General features: G+C 48.3%; 1 protein-coding gene across 1 annotated transcript in view; it reads left to right on the top strand.

The window, feature by feature from the left end:
- Positions 1 to 12227, top strand: part of LOC142486422 (cell adhesion molecule 4-like) — a 37984-nt gene extending 25757 nt beyond the window's left edge. Inside the window, exon 3 of the mRNA XM_075585010.1 lies at positions 12043 to 12227. Within this exon, the coding sequence (XP_075441125.1) occupies positions 12043 to 12152 (110 nt within the window). The 3' untranslated portion in view covers positions 12153 to 12227. The remainder of the gene's footprint in view (positions 1 to 12042) is intronic.
- Positions 12228 to 24987: the final 12760 nt, after the last annotated feature.

Raw genomic sequence — 24987 nt, 5'->3', positions numbered from 1 at the left:
ATACACGCCCAGAGAGGTAATACCGGTTTACACATACAGGCCCAGAGAGGTAATACCGGTATACACATACACGCCCAGAGAGGTAATACCGGTATACACATACACGCTCAGAGAGGTAATACCGGTATACACATACAGCCCAGAGAGGTAATACCGGTATACACATACACGCCCAGAGAGGTAATACCGGTATACACATACACGCCCAGAGAGGTAATACCGGTATACACATACAGGCCCAGAGAGGTAATACCGGTATACACATACACGCCCAGAGAGGTAATACCGGTATACACATACACGCCCAGAGAGGTAATACCGGTATACACATACACGCCCAGAGAGGTAATACCGGTATGCACACACACACCCAGAGAGGTAATACCGGTATGCACATACACGCCCAGAGAGGTAATACCGATATACACATACACGCCCAGAGAGGTAATACCGGTATACACATACACGCCCAGGGAGGTAATACCGGTATACACATACACGCTCAGAGAGGTAATACCGGTATACACATACACACCCAGGGAGGTAATACCGGTATACACATACACGCCCAGAGAGGTAATACCGGTATACACATACACACCCAGAGAGGTAATACCGGTATACACATACACTCCCAGAGAGGTAATACCGGTATACACATTCACGCCCAGAGAGGTAATACCGGTATACACATACACGCCCAGAGAGGTAATACGGTATACACATACACGCCCAGAGAGGTACGGTATACACATACACGCCCAGAGAGGTAATACCGGTATACACATATACGCCCAGAGAGGTAATACCGGTATACACATACACGCCCAGAGAGGTAATACCGGTATACACATACACGCCCAGAGAGGTAATACCGGTATACACATATACGCCCAGAGAGGTAATACCGGTATTCACATACACTCCCAGAGAGGTAATACCGGTATACACATACACGCCCAGAGAGGTAATACCGGTATACACATACACGCCCAGAGAGGTAATACCGGTATACACATACACGCCCAGAGAGGTAATACCGGTATATACATACACGCCCAGAGAGGTAATACCGGTATACACATACACTCCCAGAGAGGTAATACCGGTATACACATATACGCCCAGAGAGGTAATACCGGTATACACATACACACACAGAGAGGTAATACCGGTATACACATACACGCCCAGAGAGGTAATACCGGTATACACATACAGGCCCAGAGAGGTAATACCGGTATACACATACACGCCCAGAGAGGTAATACCGGTATACACATACACGCCCAGAGAGGTAATACCGGTTTACACATACAGGCCCAGAGAGGTAATACCGGTATACACATACACGCCCAGAGAGGTAATACCGGTATACACATACACGCTCAGAGAGGTAATACCGGTATACACATACAGCCCAGAGAGGTAATACCGGTATACACATACACGCCCAGAGAGGTAATACCGGTATACACATACACGCCCAGAGAGGTAATACCGGTATACACATACACGCCCAGAGAGGTAATACCGGTATACACATACAGGCCCAGAGAGGTAATACCGGTATACACATACACGCCCAGAGAGGTAATACCGGTATACACATACACGCCCAGAGAGGTAATACCGGTATACACATACACACCCAGAGAGGTAATACCGGTATACACATACACGCCCAGAGAGGTAATACCGGTATACACATACACGCCCAGAGAGGTAATACCGGTATACACATACACGCCCAGAGAGGTAATACCGGTATACACATACACTCCCAGAGAGGTAATACCGGTATACACATACACGCCCAGAGAGGTAATACCGGTTTACACATACAGGCCCAGAGAGGTAATACCGGTATACACATACACGCCCAGAGAGGTAATACCGGTATACACATACACGCTCAGAGAGGTAATACCGGTATACACATACAGCCCAGAGAGGTAATACCGGTATACACATACACGCCCAGAGAGGTAATACCGGTATACACATACACGCCCAGAGAGGTAATACCGGTATACACATACACGCCCAGAGAGGTAATACCGGTATACACATACAGGCCCAGAGAGGTAATACCGGTATACACATACACGCCCAGAGAGGTAATACCGGTATACACATACACGCCCAGAGAGGTAATACCGGTATACACATACACGCCCAGAGAGGTAATACCGGTATACACATACACGCCCAGAGAGGTAATACCGGTATACACATACACGCCCAGAGAGGTAATACCGGTATACACATACACGCACAGAGAGGTAATACCGGTATACACATACACTCCCAGAGAGGTAATACCGGTATACACATACACGCCCAGAGAATTAATACCGGTATAAACATACAGGCCCAGAGAGGTAATACCGGTATACACATACACGCCCAGAGAGGTAATACCGGTATACACATACACGCCCAGAGAGGTAATACCGGTATACACATACACGCCCAGAGAGGTAATACCGGTATACACATACACGCCCAGAGAGGTAATACCGGTATATACATACACGCCCAGAGAGGTAATACCGGTATACACATACACGCCCAGAGAGGTAATACCGGTATACACATACACGCCCAGAGAGGTAATACCGGTATACACATACACGCCCAGAGAGGTAATACCGGTATTCACATACACGCCCAGAGAGGTAATACCGGTATACACATACACACCCAGAGAGGTAATACCGGTATACACATACACGCCCAGAGAGTTAATACCGGTATACACATACACGCCCAGAGAGGTAATACCGGTATACACATACACGCCCAGAGAGGTAATACCGGTTTACACATACAGGCCCAGAGAGGTAATACCGGTATACACATACACGCCCAGAGAGGTAATACCGGTATACACATACACGCTCAGAGAGGTAATACCGGTATACACATACAGCCCAGAGAGGTAATACCGGTATACACATACACGCCCAGAGAGGTAATACCGGTATACACATACACGCCCAGAGAGGTAATACCGGTATACACATACACGCCCAGAGAGGTAATACCGGTATACACATACAGGCCCAGAGAGGTAATACCGGTATACACATACACGCCCAGAGAGGTAATACCGGTATACACATACACGCCCAGAGAGGTAATACCGGTATGCACATACACGCCCAGAGAGGTAATACCGGTATGCACACACACGCCCAGAGAGGTAATACCGGTATGCACATACACGCCCAGAGAGGTAATACCGGTATACACATACACGCCCAGAGAGGTAATACCGGTATACACATACACGCCCAGAGAGGTAATACCGGTATACACATACACGCTCAGAGAGGTAATACCGGTATACACATACACACCCAGGGAGGTAATACCGGTATACACATACACGCCCAGAGAGGTAATACCGGTATACACATACACACCCAGAGAGGTAATACCGGTATACACATACACTCCCAGAGAGGTAATACCGGTATACACATTCACGCCCAGAGAGGTAATACCGGTATACACATACACGCCCAGAGAGGTAATACGGTATACACATACACGCCCAGAGAGGTACGGTATACACATACACGCCCAGAGAGGTAATACCGGTATACACATATACGCCCAGAGAGGTAATACCGGTATACACATACACGCCCAGAGAGGTAATACCGGTATACACATACACGCCCAGAGAGGTAATACCGGTATACACATATACGCCCAGAGAGGTAATACCGGTATTCACATACACTCCCAGAGAGGTAATACCGGTATACACATACACGCCCAGAGAGGTAATACCGGTATACACATATACGCCCAGAGAGGTAATACCGGTATACACATACACGCCCAGAGAGGTAATACCGGTATATACATACACGCCCAGAGAGGTAATACCGGTATACACATACACTCCCAGAGAGGTAATACCGGTATACACATATACGCCCAGAGAGGTAATACCGGTATACACATACACACACAGAGAGGTAATACCGGTATACACATACACGCCCAGAGAGGTAATACCGGTATACACATACAGGCCCAGAGAGGTAATACCGGTATACACATACACGCCCAGAGAGGTAATACCGGTATACACATACACGCCCAGAGAGGTAATACCGGTTTACACATACAGGCCCAGAGAGGTAATACCGGTATACACATACACGCCCAGAGAGGTAATACCGGTATACACATACACGCTCAGAGAGGTAATACCGGTATACACATACAGCCCAGAGAGGTAATACCGGTATACACATACACGCCCAGAGAGGTAATACCGGTATACACATACACGCCCAGAGAGGTAATACCGGTATACACATACACGCCCAGAGAGGTAATACCGGTATACACATACAGGCCCAGAGAGGTAATACCGGTATACACATACACGCCCAGAGAGGTAATACCGGTATACACATACACGCCCAGAGAGGTAATACCGGTATACACATACACACCCAGAGAGGTAATACCGGTATACACATACACGCCCAGAGAGGTAATACCGGTATACACATACACGCCCAGAGAGGTAATACCGGTATACACATACACGCACAGAGAGGTAATACCGGTATACACATACACTCCCAGAGAGGTAATACCGGTATACACATACACGCCCAGAGAGGTAATACCGGTTTACACATACAGGCCCAGAGAGGTAATACCGGTATACACATACACGCCCAGAGAGGTAATACCGGTATACACATACACGCTCAGAGAGGTAATACCGGTATACACATACAGCCCAGAGAGGTAATACCGGTATACACATACACGCCCAGAGAGGTAATACCGGTATACACATACACGCCCAGAGAGGTAATACCGGTATACACATACACGCCCAGAGAGGTAATACCGGTATACACATACACGCCCAGAGAGGTAATACCGGTATACACATACAGGCCCAGAGAGGTAATACCGGTATACACATACACGCCCAGAGAGGTAATACCGGTATACACATACACGCCCAGAGAGGTAATACCGGTATACACATACACGCCCAGAGAGGTAATACCGGTATACACATACACGCCCAGAGAGGTAATACCGGTATACACATACACGCCCAGAGAGGTAATACCGGTATACACATACACGCACAGAGAGGTAATACCGGTATACACATACACTCCCAGAGAGGTAATACCGGTATACACATACACGCCCAGAGAATTAATACCGGTATAAACATACAGGCCCAGAGAGGTAATACCGGTATACACATACACGCCCAGAGAGGTAATACCGGTATACACATACACGCCCAGAGAGGTAATACCGGTATACACATACACGCCCAGAGAGGTAATACCGGTATATACATACACGCCCAGAGAGGTAATACCGGTATACACATACACGCCCAGAGAGGTAATACCGGTATACACATACACGCCCAGAGAGGTAATACCGGTATACACATACACGCCCAGAGAGGTAATACCGGTATTCACATACACGCCCAGAGAGTTAATACCGGTACACATACACGCCCAGAGAGTTAATACCGGTATACACATACACGCCCAGAGAGGTAATACCGGTTTACACATACAGGCCCAGAGAGGTAATACCGGTATACACATACACGCCCAGAGAGGTAATACCGGTATACACATACAGGCTCAGAGAGGTAATACCGGTATACACATACAGCCCAGAGAGGTAATTCCGGTATACACATACACGCCCAGAGAGGTAATACCGGTATACACATACACGCCCAGAGAGGTAATACCGGTTTACACATACAGGCCCAGAGAGGTAATACCGGTATACACATACACGCCCAGAGAGGTAATACCGGTATACACATACACGCTCAGAGAGGTAATACCGGTATACACATACAGCCCAGAGAGGTAATACCGGTATACACATACACGCCCAGAGAGGTAATACCGGTATACACATACACGCCCAGAGAGGTAATACCGGTATACACATACAGGCCCAGAGAGGTAATACCGGTATACACATACACGCCCAGAGAGGTAATACCGGTATACACATACACGCCCAGAGAGGTAATACCGGTATACACATACACACCCAGAGAGGTCATTCCGGTATACACATACACGCCCAGAGAGGTAATACCGGTATACACATACACGCCCAGAGAGGTAATACCGGTATACACATACACGCACAGAGAGGTAATACCGGTATACACATACACGCCCAGAGAGGTAATACCGGTATACACATACACGCCCAGAGAGGTAATACCGGTATACACATACACGCACAGAGAGGTAATACCGGTATACACATACACTCCCAGAGAGGTAATACCGGTATACACATACACGCCCAGAGAGGTAATACCGGTATACACATACACGCCCAGAGAGGTAATACCGGTATACACATACACGCCCAGAGAGGTAATACCGGTATACACATACAGCCCAGAGAGGTAATACCGGTATACACATACACGCCCAGAGAGGTAATACCGGTATACACATACACGCTCAGAGAGGTAATACCGGTATACACATACAGCCCAGAGAGGTAATACCGGTATACACATACACGCCCAGAGAGGTAATACCGGTATACACATACACGCCCAGAGAGGTAATACCGGTATACACATACACGCCCAGAGAGGTAATACGCCCAGAGAGGTAATACCGGTATACACATACACGCCCAGAGAGGTAACACCAGTATACACATACACGCCCAGAGAGGTAATACGCCCAGAGAGGTAATACCGGTATACACATACACGCCCAGAGAGGTAATAACAGTATACGCATACACGCCCAGAGAGGTAATACCGGTATACGCATACACACCCAGAGAGGTAATACCGGTATACACATACACGCCCAGAGAGGTAATACCGGTATACACATACACGCCCAGAGAGGTAATAACAGTATACACATACACACCCAGAGAGGTAATACCGGTATACACATACACGCCCAGAGAGGTAATACCGGTATACACGTACACGCCCAGAGAGGTAATACCGGTATACACATACACGCCCAGAGAGGTAATACCGGTATACACATACACGCCCAGAGAGGTAATAACAGTATACACATACACACCCAGAGAGGTAATACCGGTATACACATACACGCCCAGAGAGGTAATACCGGTATACACATACACGCCCAGAGAGGTAATACCGGTATACACATACACGCCCAGAGAGGTAATACCGGTATACACATACACGCCCAGAGAGGTAATACCGGTATACACGTACACGCCCAGAGAGGTAATACCGGTATACACATACACGCCCAGAGAGGTAATACCGGTATACACATACACGCCCAGAGAGGTAATACCGGTATACACATACACGCCCAGAGAGGTAATACCGGTATACACATACAGGCCCAGAGAGGTAATACCGGTATACACATACACGCCCAGAGAGGTAATACCGGTATACACATACACGCCCAGAGAGGTAATACCGGTATACACATACACACCCAGAGAGGTAATACCGGTATACACATACACGCCCAGAGAGGTAATACCGGTATACACATACACGCCCAGAGAGGTAATACCGGTATACACATACACACCCAGAGAGGTAATACCGGTATACACATACACGCCCAGAGAGGTAATACCGGTATACACATACACGCCCAGAGAGGTAATACCGGTATACACATACACGCACAGAGAGGTAATACCGGTATACACATACACTCCCAGAGAGGTAATACCGGTATACACATACACGCCCAGAGAGGTAATACCGGTTTACACATACAGGCCCAGAGAGGTAATACCGGTATACACATACACGCCCAGAGAGGTAATACCGGTATACACATACACGCTAAGAGAGGTAATACCGGTATACACATACAGCCCAGAGAGGTAATACCGGTATACACATACACGCCCAGAGAGGTAATACCGGTATACACATACACGCCCAGAGAGGTAATACCGGTATACACATACACGCCCAGAGAGGTAATACCGGTATACACATACAGGCCCAGAGAGGTAATACCGGTATACACATACACGCCCAGAGAGGTAATACCGGTATACACATACACGCCCAGAGAGGTAATACCGGTATACACATACACGCCCAGAGAGGTAATACCGGTATACACATACACGCCCAGAGAGGTAATACCGGTATACACATACACGCCCAGAGAGGTAATACCGGTATACACATACACGCACAGAGAGGTAATACCGGTATACACATACACTCCCAGAGAGGTAATACCGGTATACACATACACGCCCAGAGAATTAATACCGGTATAAACATACAGGCCCAGAGAGGTAATACCGGTATACACATACACGCCCAGAGAGGTAATACCGGTATAAACATACAGGCCCAGAGAGGTAATACCGGTATACACATACACATACACTCCCAGAGAGGTAATACCGGTATACACATACACGCCCAGAGAATTAATACCGGTATAAACATACAGGCCCAGAGAGGTAATACCGGTATACACATACACGCCCAGAGAGGTAATACCGGTATACACATACACGCCCAGAGAGGTAATACCGGTATACACATACACGCCCAGAGAGGTAATACCGGTATACACATACACGCCCAGAGAGGTAATACCGGTATACACATACACGCCCAGAGAGGTAATACCGGTATACACATACACGCCCAGAGAGGTAATACCGGTATACACATACACGCCCAGAGAGGTAATACCGGTATACACATACACGCCCAGAGAGGTAATACCGGTATACACATACACGCCCAGAGAGGTAATACCGGTATACACATACACGCCCAGAGAGTTAATACCGGTATACACATACAAGCCCAGAGAGGTAATACCGGTGTACACATACACGCCCAGAGAGGTAATACCGGTATACACACACACGCCCAGAGAGGTAATACCGGTATACACATACACGCCCAGAGAGGTAATACCGGTATACACGTACACGCCCAGAGAGGTAATACCGGTATACACATACACGCCCAGAGAGTTAATACCGGTATACACATACAAGCCCAGAGAGGTAATACCGGTGTACACATACACGCCCAGAGAGGTAATACCGGTATACACACACACGCCCAGAGAGGTAATACCGGTATACACATACACGCCCAGAGAGGTAATACCGGTATACACATACACACACCCAGAGAGGTAATACCGGTATATACATACACGCCCAGAGAGGTAATACCGGTATACACATACACACACCCAGAGAGGTAATACCGGTATACACATACACGCCCAGAGAGGTAATACCGGTATACACATACACACACCCAGAGAGGTAATACCGGTATACACATACACACGCCCAGAGAGGTAATACCGGTATACACATACACGCCCAGAGAGGTAATACCAGTGTAACGGGTTTTCTGGACTGGCCCGACCCACCCAATCTCACATTGGCCCCTGTGGTCTAACCAGTCCCCATTACAGTGTAGTGTCTGGTGGTGCACCTGTTGGCAACAGGACTCCTGAGTCTCCCGCATGATGTTGTGTGGGGAATGCCAACCCAGACAGGCAGCTGAGGTAGTGTGCTGAGTCCTACCTATATCCAGTGCAGCGCCTCCACCTCATCAGGATCCCTTCTGTCGCTTGGGGATGGTCCTGTTGAGGAACTCCTCTGTGGTGCCCCTCTCGGTGTAATGACTCCACACTTACACACGAGAGTATCTTTAATCAGGAACATCTTTATTGTACGGTTGTGGGCTAACTGCCCCTCACAGTGATCTTCTAGCCACACATAATTATTCAGCTGCTTCCCTATGAAAGGTATGTCTCTGTCTTTGATTTGGGGATTCCCTATCCCTGCAGGGATGTCTTTCCTGTGCCAGGTCCCTGGTCACAGTCTCATCACTTTTCAGTGTCTAACTACACCCACTACTCTTACTCCTTGCATAACATTGCAGAACCGAAAACCTCTACTTTTGAGCAGTGCTGTGCCTTATATCATCAGGGGGCAGGCACATCTCTGATGTCACTAAGGGTGGACTCAGTATGTAGCCACTCCCATCCTCACATAGGGCACCTCACCAGGGTGTGAGGGCAAACCTCCATGATTACTACTGGCATGCCCACAACTTACCAGGCCTTACTGTCAGTAGGAGAGATGACTGTTAGCCATTTTACAGCATGGCTACACCAGTATACACATACACGCCCAGAGAGGTAATACGCCCAGAGAGGTAATACCGGTATACACATACACGCCCAGAGAGGTAACACCAGTATACACATACACGCCCAGAGAGGTAATACGCCCAGAGAGGTAATACCGGTATACACATACACGCCCAGAGAGGTAATAACAGTATACGCATACACGCCCAGAGAGGTAATACCGGTATACGCATACACACCCAGAGAGGTAATACCGGTATACACATACACGCCCAGAGAGGTAATACCGGTATACACATACACGCCCAGAGAGGTAATAACAGTATACACATACACACCCAGAGAGGTAATACCGGTATACACATACACGCCCAGAGAGGTAATACCGGTATACACGTACACGCCCAGAGAGGTAATACCGGTATACACATACACGCCCAGAGAGGTAATACCGGTATACACATACACGCCCAGAGAGGTAATAACAGTATACACATACACACCCAGAGAGGTAATACCGGTATACACATACACGCCCAGAGAGGTAATACCGGTATACACATACACGCCCAGAGAGGTAATACCAGTATACACATACACGCCCAGAGAGGTAATACCGGTATACACATACACGCCCAGAGAGGTAATACCGGTATACACATACACGCCCAGAGAGGTAATACCGGTATACACATACACGCCAGAGAGGTAATACCTGTATACACATACACGCCCAGAGAGGTAATACCGGTATACACATACACACCCAGAGAGGTAATACCGGTATACACATACACGCCCAGAGAGGTAATACCAGTATACACATACACACCCAGAGAGGTAACACCGGTATACACATACACGCCCAGAGAGGTAATACCGGTATACACATACACTCCCAGAGAGGTAATACCGGTATACACATACACACACAGAGAGGTAATACCGGTATACACATACACGCCCAGAGAGGTAATACCGGTATACACATACACACACAGAGAGGTAATACCGGTATACACATACACGCCCAGAGAGGTAATACCGGTATACACATACACTCCCAGAGAGGTAATACCAGTATACACATACACACCCAGAGAGGTAATACCGGTATACACATACACGCCAGAGAGGTAATACCGGTATACACATACACACCCAGAGAGGTAATACCGGTATACACATACACGCCCAGAGAGGTAATACCAGTATACACATACACGCCCAGAGAGGTAATACCAGTATACACATACACGCCCAGAGAGGCAATACCGGTATACACATACACGCCCAGAGAGGTAATACCAGTATACACATACACGCCCAGAGAGGCAATACCGGTATACACATACACGCCCAGAGAGGTAATACCAGTATACACATACACACCCAGAGAGGTAATACCGGTATACACATACACGCCCAGAGAGGTAATACCGGTATACACATACACGCCCAGAGAGGTAATACCGGTATACACATACACGCCAGAGAGGTAATACCGGTATACACATACACGCCCAGAGAGGTAATACCGGTATACACATACACGCCCAGAGAGGTAATACCGGTATACACATACACGCCAGAGAGGTAATACCAGTATACACATACACGCCCAGAGAGGTAATACCAGTATATACATACACACCCAGAGAGGTAATACCAGTATACACATACACACCCAGAGAGGTAATACCAGTATACACGTACACGTCCAGTATTGCCCTTCATTTTGTTACTGGACAGAGCGTCTATATACCTGACACCCCAACGTTGAGGACTGGAGTTGGCCGCCGCTGATACAGAGATTCTGACCCCCCCCCCCCCCCTTTTTCTCTCTCTCCCCGCTCAGGTTCTTACCTGACCCACGAAGCCAGCGGATTGGACGAGCACGGCGAGGCGCGGGAGGCGTTCCTAAACGGCGGAGAGAACCACAAGAGAAAGGAGGAGTTTTTTATTTAAAATGACAGAAAAAGAGCAAAGTCCCGACACAGTATTAATAACCTGTATTTTTATTTTATCTTACCTTTGCAGGGTGGGGAGGTGGGGGGGGGGGGGTAAGGAAGAGTGGGGGGGGGGGGATTAGAAGGGGAAGCGTTTAACCCATTTGGTGCCAAGGGGGCCAGCAACCCAACACAGTGCTGACGCCTCTGGCAGTGAAAGAGTTAATGGCCCATATAGAGGTGGATAAACAGACCATGGAGTATGTGAGGCACTGGATGGGGTATGATTTAAGGGGGGAAGGGGGGCCCCTTTTTTTCAGAGATGGCTGGGGAAAGGAGAGCGGGGACAGTGAACCCCAACATTATGAGGAATGAAAAGACATAACAACCACAGGTTTTTTATTTTGCTCAGAGAATTTTGGGGCGGAGAGAAGAGGGGGGGGACGGGGACGGAGAGAAGAGGGGGGAGGTGGAGAGTAGAGGGGGCCGACGGGGGCGGGGAGAAGAGGGGGGAGGGGAAGATATAGCAGAGGGGAGGGGAGGGTAGGGGAGTAGAGTATTGGGGAGGAGGATGGAGGTGTGACATGAGGGAGCTGCCGTGACTGGAATTTCGTGGGATGGACAGATTAAGGGACGGCAGAAGGGATACAGACCCTGGCACCTCTGTGGGTACAGACCCTGGCACCTCTGTGGGTACAGACCCTGGCACCTCTGTGGGTACAGAACCTGGCACCTCTGTGGGTACAGACCCTGGCACCTCTGTGGGTACAGAACCTGGCACCTCTAGGGTGAACAGATAAAGGGAAGGTAGTAGCCTGGCACCTGTAGGATGGCACAGCTCAGGGGATGGGCACAGTTATAGCCTGGCACCTGTAGGACGGCACAGCTCAGGGGATGGGCACAGTTATAGCCTGGCACCTGTAGGACGGCACAGCTCGGGGTGGGCACAGTTATAGCCTGGCACCTGTAGGACGGCACAGCTCGGGGTGGGCACAGTTATAGCCTGGCACCTGTAGGACGGCACAGCTCGGGGTGGGCACAGTAATAGCCTGGCACCTGTAGGACGGCACAGCTCGGGGTGGGCACAGTAATAGCCTGGCACCTGTAGGACGGCACAGCTCGGGGTGGGCACAGTAATAGCCTGGCACCTGTAGGACGGCACAGCTCGGGGTGGGCACAGTAATAGCCTGGCACCTGTAGGACGGCACAGCTCGGGGTGGGCACAGTAATAGCCTGGCACCTGTAGGACGGCACAGCTCGGGGTGGGCACAGTTATAGCCTGGCACCTGTAGGATGGCACAGCTCTGGGTGGGCACAGTTATAGCCTGGCACCTGTAGGATGGCACAGCTCTGGGTGGGCAGTAATAGCATGGAAGGGAAGTGAGCTGGGCAGAATGGACACTCTGTGATTTGTGCCAGTACAGGCTCAATATTAAGAGCGCGACGCTTGTTTAATCGCGGTAATTAGGCAGAAAGGATGTTATGGCGCGGCGCCCCCAGCGGAGGAGGGGAGAATTACAGCTACAAGTTCCCATTAACTTACAGCTACCCGCTAGTATCGTGCACTACCGTGTACACCTAGTCACCAGCTACTTATCATGTACAAGAGACTAGTTACAGTCACCAGCTACTTATCATGTACAAGAGACTAGTTACAGTCACCAGCTACTTACAGCTACCAGTACTATCATACACAGGGAACTAGTTACAGTAACCCACTACTTACAGCTACCAGTACTATCATACACAGGGAACTAGTTACAGTGATCAGCTACTTACCTTACAGCTACCAGTACTATCATACACAGGGAACTAGTTACAGTAACCCACTACTTACAGCCACCAGTACTATCATACACAGGGAACTAGTTACAGTAACCCACTACTTACAGCCACCAGTACTATCATGCACAGGGAACTAGTTACAGTAACCCACTACTTACAGCCACCAGTACTATCATGCACAGGGAACTAGTTACAGTGACCAGCTACTTACCTTATAGCTACCAGTACTATCATACACAGGGAACTAGTTACAGTAACCCACTACTTACAGCTACCAGTACTATCATACACAGGCAACTAGTTACAGTAACCCACTACTTACAGCCACCAGTACTATCATGCACAGGGAACTAGTTACAGTAACCCACTACTTACAGCCACCAGTACTATCATGCACAGGGAACTAGTTACAGTGACCAGCTACTTACCTTATAGCTACCAGTACTATCATACACAGGGAACTAGTTACAGTAACCCACTACTTACAGCCACCAGTACTATCATGCACAGGGAACTAGTTACAGTAACCCACTACTTACAGCCACCAGTACTATCATGCACAGGGAACTAGTTACAGTGACCAGCTACTTACCTTATAGCTACCAGTACTATCATACACAGGGAACTAGTTACAGTAACCCACTACTTACAGCTACCAGTACTATCATACACAGGCAACTAGTTACAGTAACCCACTACTTACAGCCACCAGTACTATCATGCACAGGGAACTAGTTACAGTAACCCGCTACTTACAGCCACCAGTACTATCATACACAGGGAACTAGTTACAGTGACCAGCTACTTACAGCCACCAGTACTATCATGCACAGGGAACTAGTTACAGTGTAGAGAGTGATGCAGCGCACCGCGATCAAAATGAAGAACAGGTCTGGCTAAAAATGTATAATCTTTAATAAAGTATCATAAAACCAAGGGATGCAGCCCTTCTACGCGTTTCGTGTCTAGCACTTTATCAAGAAGTGCTTCCACACGGTATACAGAACATTTAAGTAGTAATGGCTGCCAAATCTCGCGATATCTGTGACGTCACGTCCCCATCATAGCCAATAGAGCCTAACTATCTGACGCATGCGCACTAAGACGCAGAACGGGGGAGTGACCAGCCATCACGCAATCTCCCCAACTTCTGTGACGTCACGTCCCCATCATAGCCAATAGGGGACGTGACGTCACAGATATCGCGAGATTTGGCAGCCATTACTACTTAAATGTTCTGTATACCGTGTGGAAGCACTTCTTGATAAAGTGCTAGACACGAAACGCGTAGAAGGGCTGCATCCCTTGGTTTTATGATACTTTATTAAAGATTATACATTTTTAGCCAGACCTGTTCTTCATTTTGATCGCGGTGCGCTGCATCACTCTCTACATTGCTGGACTTCACTTCTCTACAGCAGCACGCGGTGGAGGGGAGACCCTGGTGGCAGCAATACTGTGAGTACTTAGGGCCAACCCAATGAGGTAGGGGAGGCAGTCCTTGGACTACCTACCCCGACCTTCAGGGTATCTGGTGCCCCATTTTTGATACTCAAATGTATACAATTATTCAATACCCAGAGTGTACTCCCCTCTTTCTTGTGTATAGCACACTTTGAGCACCTTACCTCACCAAAACTAGTTACAGTGACCCGCTACTTACAGCCACCAGTACTATCATGCACAGGGAACTAGTTACAGTGACCAGCTACTTACAGCCACCAGTACTATCATGCACAGGGAACTAGTTACAGTAACCAGCTACTTACAGCCACCAGTACTATCATGCACAGGGAACTAGTTACAGTAACCCGCTACTTACAGCCACCAGTACTATCATGCACAGGGAACTAGTTACAGTAACCCACTACTTACAGCCACCAGTACTATCATGCACAGGGAACTAGTTACAGTAACCCACTACTTACAGCCACCAGTACTATCATACACAGGCAACTAGTTACAGTAACCAGCTACTTACAGCCACCAGTACTATCATGTAAAAGAGACTAGTTACAGTGACCCGCTACTTACAGCCACCAGTACTATCATGTAAAAGAGACTAGTTACAGTAACCCGCTACTTACAGCCACCAGTACTATCATGCACAGGGAACTAGTTACAGTAACCCGCTACTTAGAGCCACCAGTACTATCATGTCAAAGAGACTAGTTACAGTGACCCGCTACTTACAGCCACCAGTACTATCATGGACAGGGAACTAGTTACAGTGACCCGCTACTTACCTTACAGCCACCAGTACTATCATGTACAGGGAACTAGTTACAGTAACCCGCTACTTACAGCCACCAGTACTATCATGCACAGGGAACTAGTTACAGTAACCAGCTACTCGTTATAGTGACCCGCTACTTACCTTACATCTACCTTCTAGTTACAGTTACAGTGACCCGCTACTTACAGCTACCAGTACTATCATACACAGGGAACTAGTTACAGTGACCCGCTACTTACAGCCACCAGTACTATCATGTAAAAGAGACTAGTTACAGTGACCCGCTACTTACAGCCACCAGTACTATCATGTAAAAGAGACTAGTTACAGTGACCCGCTACTTACAGCTACCAGTACTATCATGCACAGGGAACTAGTTACTGTGACCCGCTACTTACAACCACCAGTACTATCATGCACAGGGAACTAGTTACAGTGACCAGCTACTTACAGCCACCAGTACTATCATGCACAGGGAACTAGTTACTGTGACCCGCTACTTACAGCCACCAGTACTATCATGCACAGGGAACTAGTTACAGTAACCCACTACTTACAGCCACCAGTACTATCATGCACAGGGAACTAGTTACAGTGACCCGCTATTTACAGCCACCAGTACTATCATGCACAGGGAACTAGTTACAGTGACCCGCTACTTACAGCCACCAGTACTATCATGCACAGGGAACTAGTTACAGTAACCCGCTACTTACAGCCACCAGTAATATCATGCACAGGGAACTAGTTACAGTGACCCGCTACTTACAGCCACCAGTACTATCATGTACAGGGAACTAGTTACAGTAACCAGCTACTCGTTACAGTGACCCGCTACTTACCTTACATCTACCAGTACTATCATGTACAGGGAACTAGTTACAGTGACCCGCTACTTACAGCCACCAGTACTATCATGCACAGGGAACTAGTTACAGTGACCCGCTACTTACAGCCACCAGTATTATCATGCACAGGGAACTAGTTACAGTGACCCGCTACTTACAGCCACCAGTACTATCATGTAAAAGAGATTAGTTACAGTGACCCGCTACTTACAGCCACCAGTACTATCATGCACAGGGAACTAGTTACTGTGACCCGCTACTTACAGCCACCAGTACTATCATGCACAGGGAACTAGTTACTGTGACCCGCTACTTACAGCCACCAGTATTATCATGCACAGGGAACTAGTTACAGTGACCCGCTACTTACAGCTACCAGTACTATCATGCACAGGGAACTAGTTACAGTAACCAGCTGCTCGTTACAGTGACCCACTACTTACCTTACAGCCACCAGTACTATCATGCACAGGGAACTAGTTACAGTAACCAGCTACTCGTTACAGTGACCCACTACTTACCTTACAGGCACCAGTACTATCATGTACAGGGAACTAGTTACAGTAACCAGCTACTCGTTACAGTGACCCGCTACTTACCTTACAGGCACCAGTACTATCATGCACAGGGAACTAGTTACAGTAACCAGCTACTCGTTACAGTGACCCACTACTTACCTTACAGGCACCAGTACTATCATGTACAGGGAACTAGTTACAGTAACCAGCTACTCGTTACAGTGACCCGCTACTTACCTTACAGGCACCAGTACTATCATGCACAGGGAACTAGTTACAGTAACCAGCTACTCGTTACAGTGACCCGCTACTTACCTTACAGGCACCAGTACTATCATGCACAGGGAACTTGTAATCTGCACCGGTGGAGTCCCAGCACTCTCTGCCTAAGAGAAATGGCGGCACTATGGAATATGCCAATAGAAAATGTAATGTGAATACAGATAATGCTTGGGAGGGATACGGCACAAAGCAAACACACTACAAATGCATATATAAATATGGGGGGCTAAACACAGGGACAAGGGGTGACAAAAGACACAGAAAGTGGGGGGGGGGCAAATAAAACTAATGGGGAGGGTAATCAGGGGGGCAACGTTTCGGGGGGAGACCCCTTCCTCAGGCCCGTTAAGGTACTTCCCTTGACCCTTTACACCCCAGTGACCAGAGCAGCACTCAAAACATACACAGCAAATGTGAAATAGAAAGCTGAAACGGGCACAGTCCTCAGTGCACCAGAGTACATGCAATAAGGGAATCAAACCATCCGGTGTAGTGGTCGAGTCTCTCTCCCTCCCAGGAATTTGTAGTGTGTTTGCTTTGTGCCGTATCCCTCCCAAGCATTATCTGTATTCACATTACATTTTCTATTGGCATATTCCATAGTGCCGCCATTTCCCTTAGTCAGAGAGTGCTGGGACTCCACCGGTGCTGATTAGTAGTTTTGGGGGGGATTTGGGATCCTCCTGGTCCCGTTGACACCCTGCATTTCCTATATATAATAAGTGAGTGCTGTCTACTCCAGCTGTAGGAACTCATGTACAGGGAACTTGTTACAGTGACCCGCTACTTACAGCCAACAGTACTATCATGTGAAAGGGACTAGTTACAGTGACAAGCTACTTACCTTACAGCTACCAGTACTATCATGTACAGGGAACTAGTTACAGTGACCAGCTACCAGTACAATCATGTATAAGAGACTAGTTACAGTGACCCGCTACTTGCAGCCAACAGTACTATCATGTGAAAGGGACTAGTTACAGTGACAAGCTACTTACCTTACAGCTACCAGTACTATCATGTACAGGGAACTAGTTACAGTGACCAGCTACCAGTACTATCATGTATAAGAGACTAGTTACAGTGACCCGCTACTTACAGCCAACAGTACTATCATGTGAAAGGGACTAGTTACAGTGACAAGCTACTTACCTTACAGCTACCAGTACTATCATGTACAGGGAACTAGTTACAGTGACCAGCTACCAGTACTATCATGTATAAGAGACTAGTTACAGTGACCCGCTACTTACAGCTACCAGTACTTTCATGTATATGGGACTAGTTACAGTGACCAGCTACTTGATACAGCTACCAGTACTATAATGTACAAGAGACTAGTTACAGTGACCCACTACTTATGGCTATCAGTACTCTCATGTATCAGAGACTAGTTATAATGACCAGCTACTAGTTACAGCTACCAGTACTATCATGCACAGGGAACTAATTACAATGACCAGCTACCATCATATAATGGTAACTAGTACCCAGCTACTATCTATTTACAGCCAACAGTATCTCTCATGTAAAGACAACTACTTATAAACTGCTGCCACCTCCTTACACCACCACCACAACGTACTAGTTACAACAACCAGCTCTACTTAACCACCATGTATTCTCATTACCAGCTTCTCCTCACACAGCTAGTATCGTGTATAGGGAACTAGTTAGTATAACCAGATACTATCTACTTACCAGGTACTATTATGTACATAAAAATAGCTAACTAACAAATCTTACCAATAAATATGTAGAAACAACTAGTTAAAGTATTGATCTCCTTACAGCGGCCACCTACCATCCTGTAAATAGAACTAGTTACAGTAACTATCTACTGTCTCCTTACACAGCTACCAGATGCTACCATGTGCAGGGAACTAGTTACAGTAACTATCTACTGTCTCCTTACACAGCTACCAGATGCTACCATGTGCAGGGAACTAGTTACAGTAACAATCTACTGTCTCCTTACACAGCTGCCAGATACTATCATGTGCAGGGAACTAGTTACAGTAACCATCTACTGTCTCCTTACACAGCTACCAGATGCTACCATGTACAGGGAACTAGTTACAGTAACCATCTACTGTCTCCTACACAGTTACCAGATACTACTATGTACAGGGAACTAGTTACAGTAACCATCTACTGTCTCATACACAGTTACCAGATACTACAATGTGCAGGGAACTAGTTACTGTAACCATCTACTGTCTCCGTACACAGCTACCAGATACTAACATGTACAGGGAACTAGTTACAGTAACCATCTACTGTCTCCTACACAGTTACCAGATATTAACATGTACAGGGAACTAGTTACAGTAACCATTTACTGTCTCCTACACAGTTACCAGATACTACAATGTGCAGGGAACTAGTTACAGTAACCATCTACTGTCTCCGTACACAGCTACCAGATACTAACATGTACAGCAGGGGGGCGCAAACTTTTTTCCCTGCGCCCCCCTGCCGGCTGTCCCCTCACTCCCGCGCCCCCCCCCCCCAACCCCAACTTACCCTCGCACCGGCGTAATGACGTCACGTTGCCATAGCAACGTGACGTCACATGACCTCGCAGCGTCATTTTGACGCCGCGTTGCCATGGCGACGCCGGGAGGAAGCCGCCGGAGCCACGGGTAAGTGTGGTTTACAGAGGCCCTGCAGCTCCCCCGGCACTTAATTTAAGTGCCTTCGGGAAGCGCGCGGGGCCTCTGTAAACCCCGCGCCCCCCGTCGGCAGTCTCGCGCCCCCCCTGGGGGTCGCGCCCCACAGATTGCGCACCGCTGATGTACAGGGAACTAGTTACAGTAACCATCTACTGTCTCCTACACAGTTACCATATACTACTATGTGCAGGGAACTAGTTACAGTAACCATCTACTGTCTCCTTACACAGCTACCGGATACTACCATGTATAGGGAACTAGTTACAGTAACTATTGTCTCCGTACACAGCTACCAGATACTAACAATTACAGGGAACTAGTAACAATCTACTGTCTCCGTACACAGCTACAAGATACTACCATGTACAGGGAACAAGTTACAGTAACCAGCATTTAATTTCACAACTATTTGCTATTATGTGGTGGTTAGTGCTACCAGCTAATAACTGGTAAAAACGCTATGATTATACAGATAAGTTACAGTAAGCAGACAAGTAACTGGTTACGATTACCAGCTGCAGTATCTCACATACCTAAATCTAGTTAATAGTCGCACACATACTGTATGTAACTAGTGATGCTTACAGAATAGTATCAGCCACCCATATAAGTGATTATACTGTAGTTCCAGGACCTGCCTGTAACCCGTGCTAGGCACTCTCAGATATCTGCAGTCAGATAGTCCGAGCCTCCAGCACATAGCGGGCATAGCCAGGGCCCTGCCTGTAACCCGTGCTAGGCACTCTCAGATATCTGCAGTCAGATAGTCCGAGCCTCCAGCACATAGCGGGCATAGCCAGGGCCCTGCCTGTAACCCGTGCTAGGCACTCTCAGATATCCGCAGTCAGATAGTCCGATCCTCCAGCACATAGCGGGCATAGCCAGGGCCCTGCCTGTAACCCGTGCTAGGCCCTCAGATATCCGCAGTCAGATAGTCCGAGCCTCCAGCACATAGCGGGCATAGCCAGGGCCTGCCTGTAACCCGTGCTAGGCACTCTCAGATATCCGCAGTCAGATAGTCCGAGCCTCCAGCACATAGCGGGCATAGCCAGGGCCCTGCCTGTAACCCGTGCTAGGCACTCTCAGATATCCGCAGTCCGATAGTCCAAGCCTCCAGCACATAGCGGGCACAGCCAGGGCCCTGCCTGTAACCCGTGCTAGGCACTCTCAGATATCCGCAGTCCGATAGTCCGAGCCTCTCTCCAGCACATAGTGGGCACAGCCAGGACCCCCATTCTCCCCATATCTGAGTGATACTCCATGGTTTATCTGTCCTGACCTACTGGGACACCCCAGGTGGTTTAGTCAGAACAAGCGGGTTATCTCTGTTATAGAGGAAATGTGCAAAGTGTTTTGTCACAAGTGTAGATGGTTCCCAATATTTTGGGGGGTGTATCGTGCAGACTATTGTCACAGGAGGGTTTTGTACGTTTGTTGCAGGCTTCTTGGGATGAGAGTAACAGCGGTTCAGAGCTGGAGGATTAAGTAATGAAGAGATATCAAACTAATATACGTTATAAAACAGGCATTCATCGGACATCTCATTCTCCTCCAGGAACCCTAAGGAGTGGTTTTATATAGAGCAGGAGGCGTTATATGGAGAGGTTATATGGGGTAATAGGAGGTGTTATAGGGAGCAGTTATATGGGGTAATAGGAGGAGTTATGGCGAGCAATAGGAGTTATAGGGAACGGTTATATGGAGCAATAGGAGGTTATTGGGAACGGTTATATAGAGTAATAGGAGGAGTTATAGGGTATAGGGTTATATAGGATAATAGGAGGAGTTACAGGGAGCGATTATATGGGTAATAGGAGGAGTTATAGGGTTTGGTTATAGGGGGTAATAGGAAGAGTTATAGGGAGGGGTTATATGGGGTAATAGGAGGAGTTACAGGGAGCGATTATATGGGGTAATAGGAGGAGTTACAGGGAGCGATTATATGGGATAATAGGAGTTACAGGGAGAAGTTATATGGGGTAATAGGAGGAGTTACAGAGAGCGGTTATATGGGGTAATAGGAGGAGTTACAGGGAGCGATTATATGGGATAATAGGAGTTACAGGGAGAAGTTATATGGGGTAATAGGAGGAGTTACAGGGAGAAGTTATATGGGGTAATAGGAGGAGTTACAGGGAGAAGTTATATGGGGTAATAGGAGGAGTTACAGGGAGAAGGAATATGGGGTAATAGGAGGCGTTACAGGGAGCAGCTATATGGGGTAGTAGGAGGAGATAAAAATGCAATAATAAGGTATTATAGGGAGGGGTTCTTATATGGAGTAATAGGAGCAGTTATATGGAGCAAAAAGAAGAGTTATAGGGAGTGTGTGTTTGACACATGATAATGGGGGTTATCCGTTTATTGCATTCATTTTCTCCTTTTTAGCCTCATCTAATTCTCCAAATCTGAACAGGCCTTATCCTCGTCACCTTGAGAACCTGATGTTAGACGTATCGCAGCGGTTCCTACATTTGGGAATACAATATCTAGCTGGCTACGTTCAGACATTGACCCATAACCCTCTCTGGCTCATGATACCTTTGTGACACTAGGTGGCAGGAGCCAAGAATACTGCTTTGTGACATCACTTCCTGTTTGACAGGAAGTCCGTGGCGGGCTGTGCATAGTTGTCGTTTTTTTTTCCTGGCGGGGGGGAGGGGTTGTTTTTTTTTCTGTGCTGTGTTAATTTTCTGTTTGTTTTTTACGCCCACACCGTCTCTCTCGTTGTTTATTGTTAACTGTAAACCTTTAAAAAGCCATGAACCTAGGGAAAATTAATATATATATATATATGTAAATAAAACTGTAGCATCAAAGTCGAACCCAGAGTGTGCAGAGGGGCCGGAGCAGGGAGGGGCGCGGCCGTCTCGTATCGCATGGAAGCGCTCACCCATGCAACGCGTACTCTGCCATCTTTTGCGTTTAGGGCATTGTTTTAACCCTTTCGTTTGCCACGAGACTTGTCTGGCAGCGAAAGTACTAAGCTCGTCAAACTCCGGCCTGAAAGCCATATACTCTGAACAGCACAACAGGTCCGGAGAGGGAGAGGGGCGGCGAAGGCGCCGGGGCAAAATGCACATCCGCCGTATATATATATATATGTACGTGGAGCTTTCCGAGGGTCTCCCTGGCCGGGAGGTGGAGCCCCTCCCCACCCTCCGCCATGCTCTGCGGGTTGTCGGCCTTGTAGTGGGGGCTGCGGCCTGGCTTGGAGGTGTGAGATGGCTCTTGTGTATTTTTCCTTGATGTCCCTTTCCTCTCTCCCCGCTCCCTCCCCTCCTTTCCGCGCTGCACTCTCCCCATCTCCTCGCTCCCATCCTCAGCATCCCTCCAATCCTATCCCTGCTCCTCCCCCCCACCCCCCTTTCCTCTCCCTGGTCCCTCTCCCTGCTCCCCCCCCCCCCTTCCTCTCCCTGCTCCCCCCCCCCTCTCCCTGCTCCTCTCTCCCCATCTCCCTGGTCTCCCCCCACCCCCCTCACCTGTCATCTCACAGCCTGTCTGGCTCACCCATTTTGTACAGAATGTACCAAATAAAACACAGAAGAAAAAATACGGACAGATTGAAAAAAAAAAAAACTAATAAGAAAACAGCAAAAAAATAAAGTTCATGTTTAGTTATGTTGATGTTGCGTGTTTTTATTAAAACTGAAAAAAGCAGGGAGAGCAGCAGACACGGAGTCACATAGCAGCACACAGGGAGCACGGAGTCACAGAGCAGCACACACAGGGAGCAGGGAGTCACAGAGCAGCACACACGGAGTCAGAGCAGAACACACAGGGAGTCACAGAGCAGAACACACAGGGAGCAGGGAGTCACAGAGCAGCACACGGGGCAGGGAGTCACAGAGCAGCGCACAGGGAGCAGGGAGTCACAGAGCAGCACACAGGGAGCACGGAGTCACAGAGCAGCACACACAGGGAGCAGGGAGTCACAGAGCAGCACACACGGAGTCAGAGCAGAACACACAGGGAGTCACAGAGCAGAACACACAGGGAGCAGGGAGTCACAGAGCAGCACACGGGGCAGGGAGTCACAGAGCAGCACACAGGGAGCAGGGAGTCACAGAGCAGCGCACAGGGAGCAGGGAGTCACAGAGCAGCACACAGGGAGCAGGGAGTCACAGAGCAGCACACGGAGTCACAGAGCAGCGCACACAGGGAGTCACAGAGCAGCACACACAGGGAGTCACAGAGCAGCACATGCAGGGAGTCACAGAGCAGCACACAGGGAGCAGGGAGTCACAGCAACACACACAGGGAGCAGGGAGTCACAGAGCAGCACACAGGGAGCAGAGAGTCACAGAGCAGCACACACAGGGAGCAGGGAGTCACAGAGCAGCACACACAGGGAGCAGGGAGTCACAGAGCAGCACACACAGGAAGCAGGGAGTCACAGAGCAGCACACGGAGTCACAGCAGCACACGGAGCAGGGAGTCACAGAGCAGCACACACAGGGAGCAGGGAGTCACAGAGCAGCACACACAGGGAGTCACAGAGCAGCACACA

This window comes from Ascaphus truei, unplaced genomic scaffold, assembly GCF_040206685.1.
Source record: "Ascaphus truei isolate aAscTru1 unplaced genomic scaffold, aAscTru1.hap1 HAP1_SCAFFOLD_858, whole genome shotgun sequence".
NCBI lineage: Eukaryota > Metazoa > Chordata > Amphibia > Anura > Ascaphidae > Ascaphus > Ascaphus truei.
The sequence above is the reverse complement of the archived record's forward strand: the minus strand, read 5'-3'. Positions and strand labels throughout refer to the sequence as shown.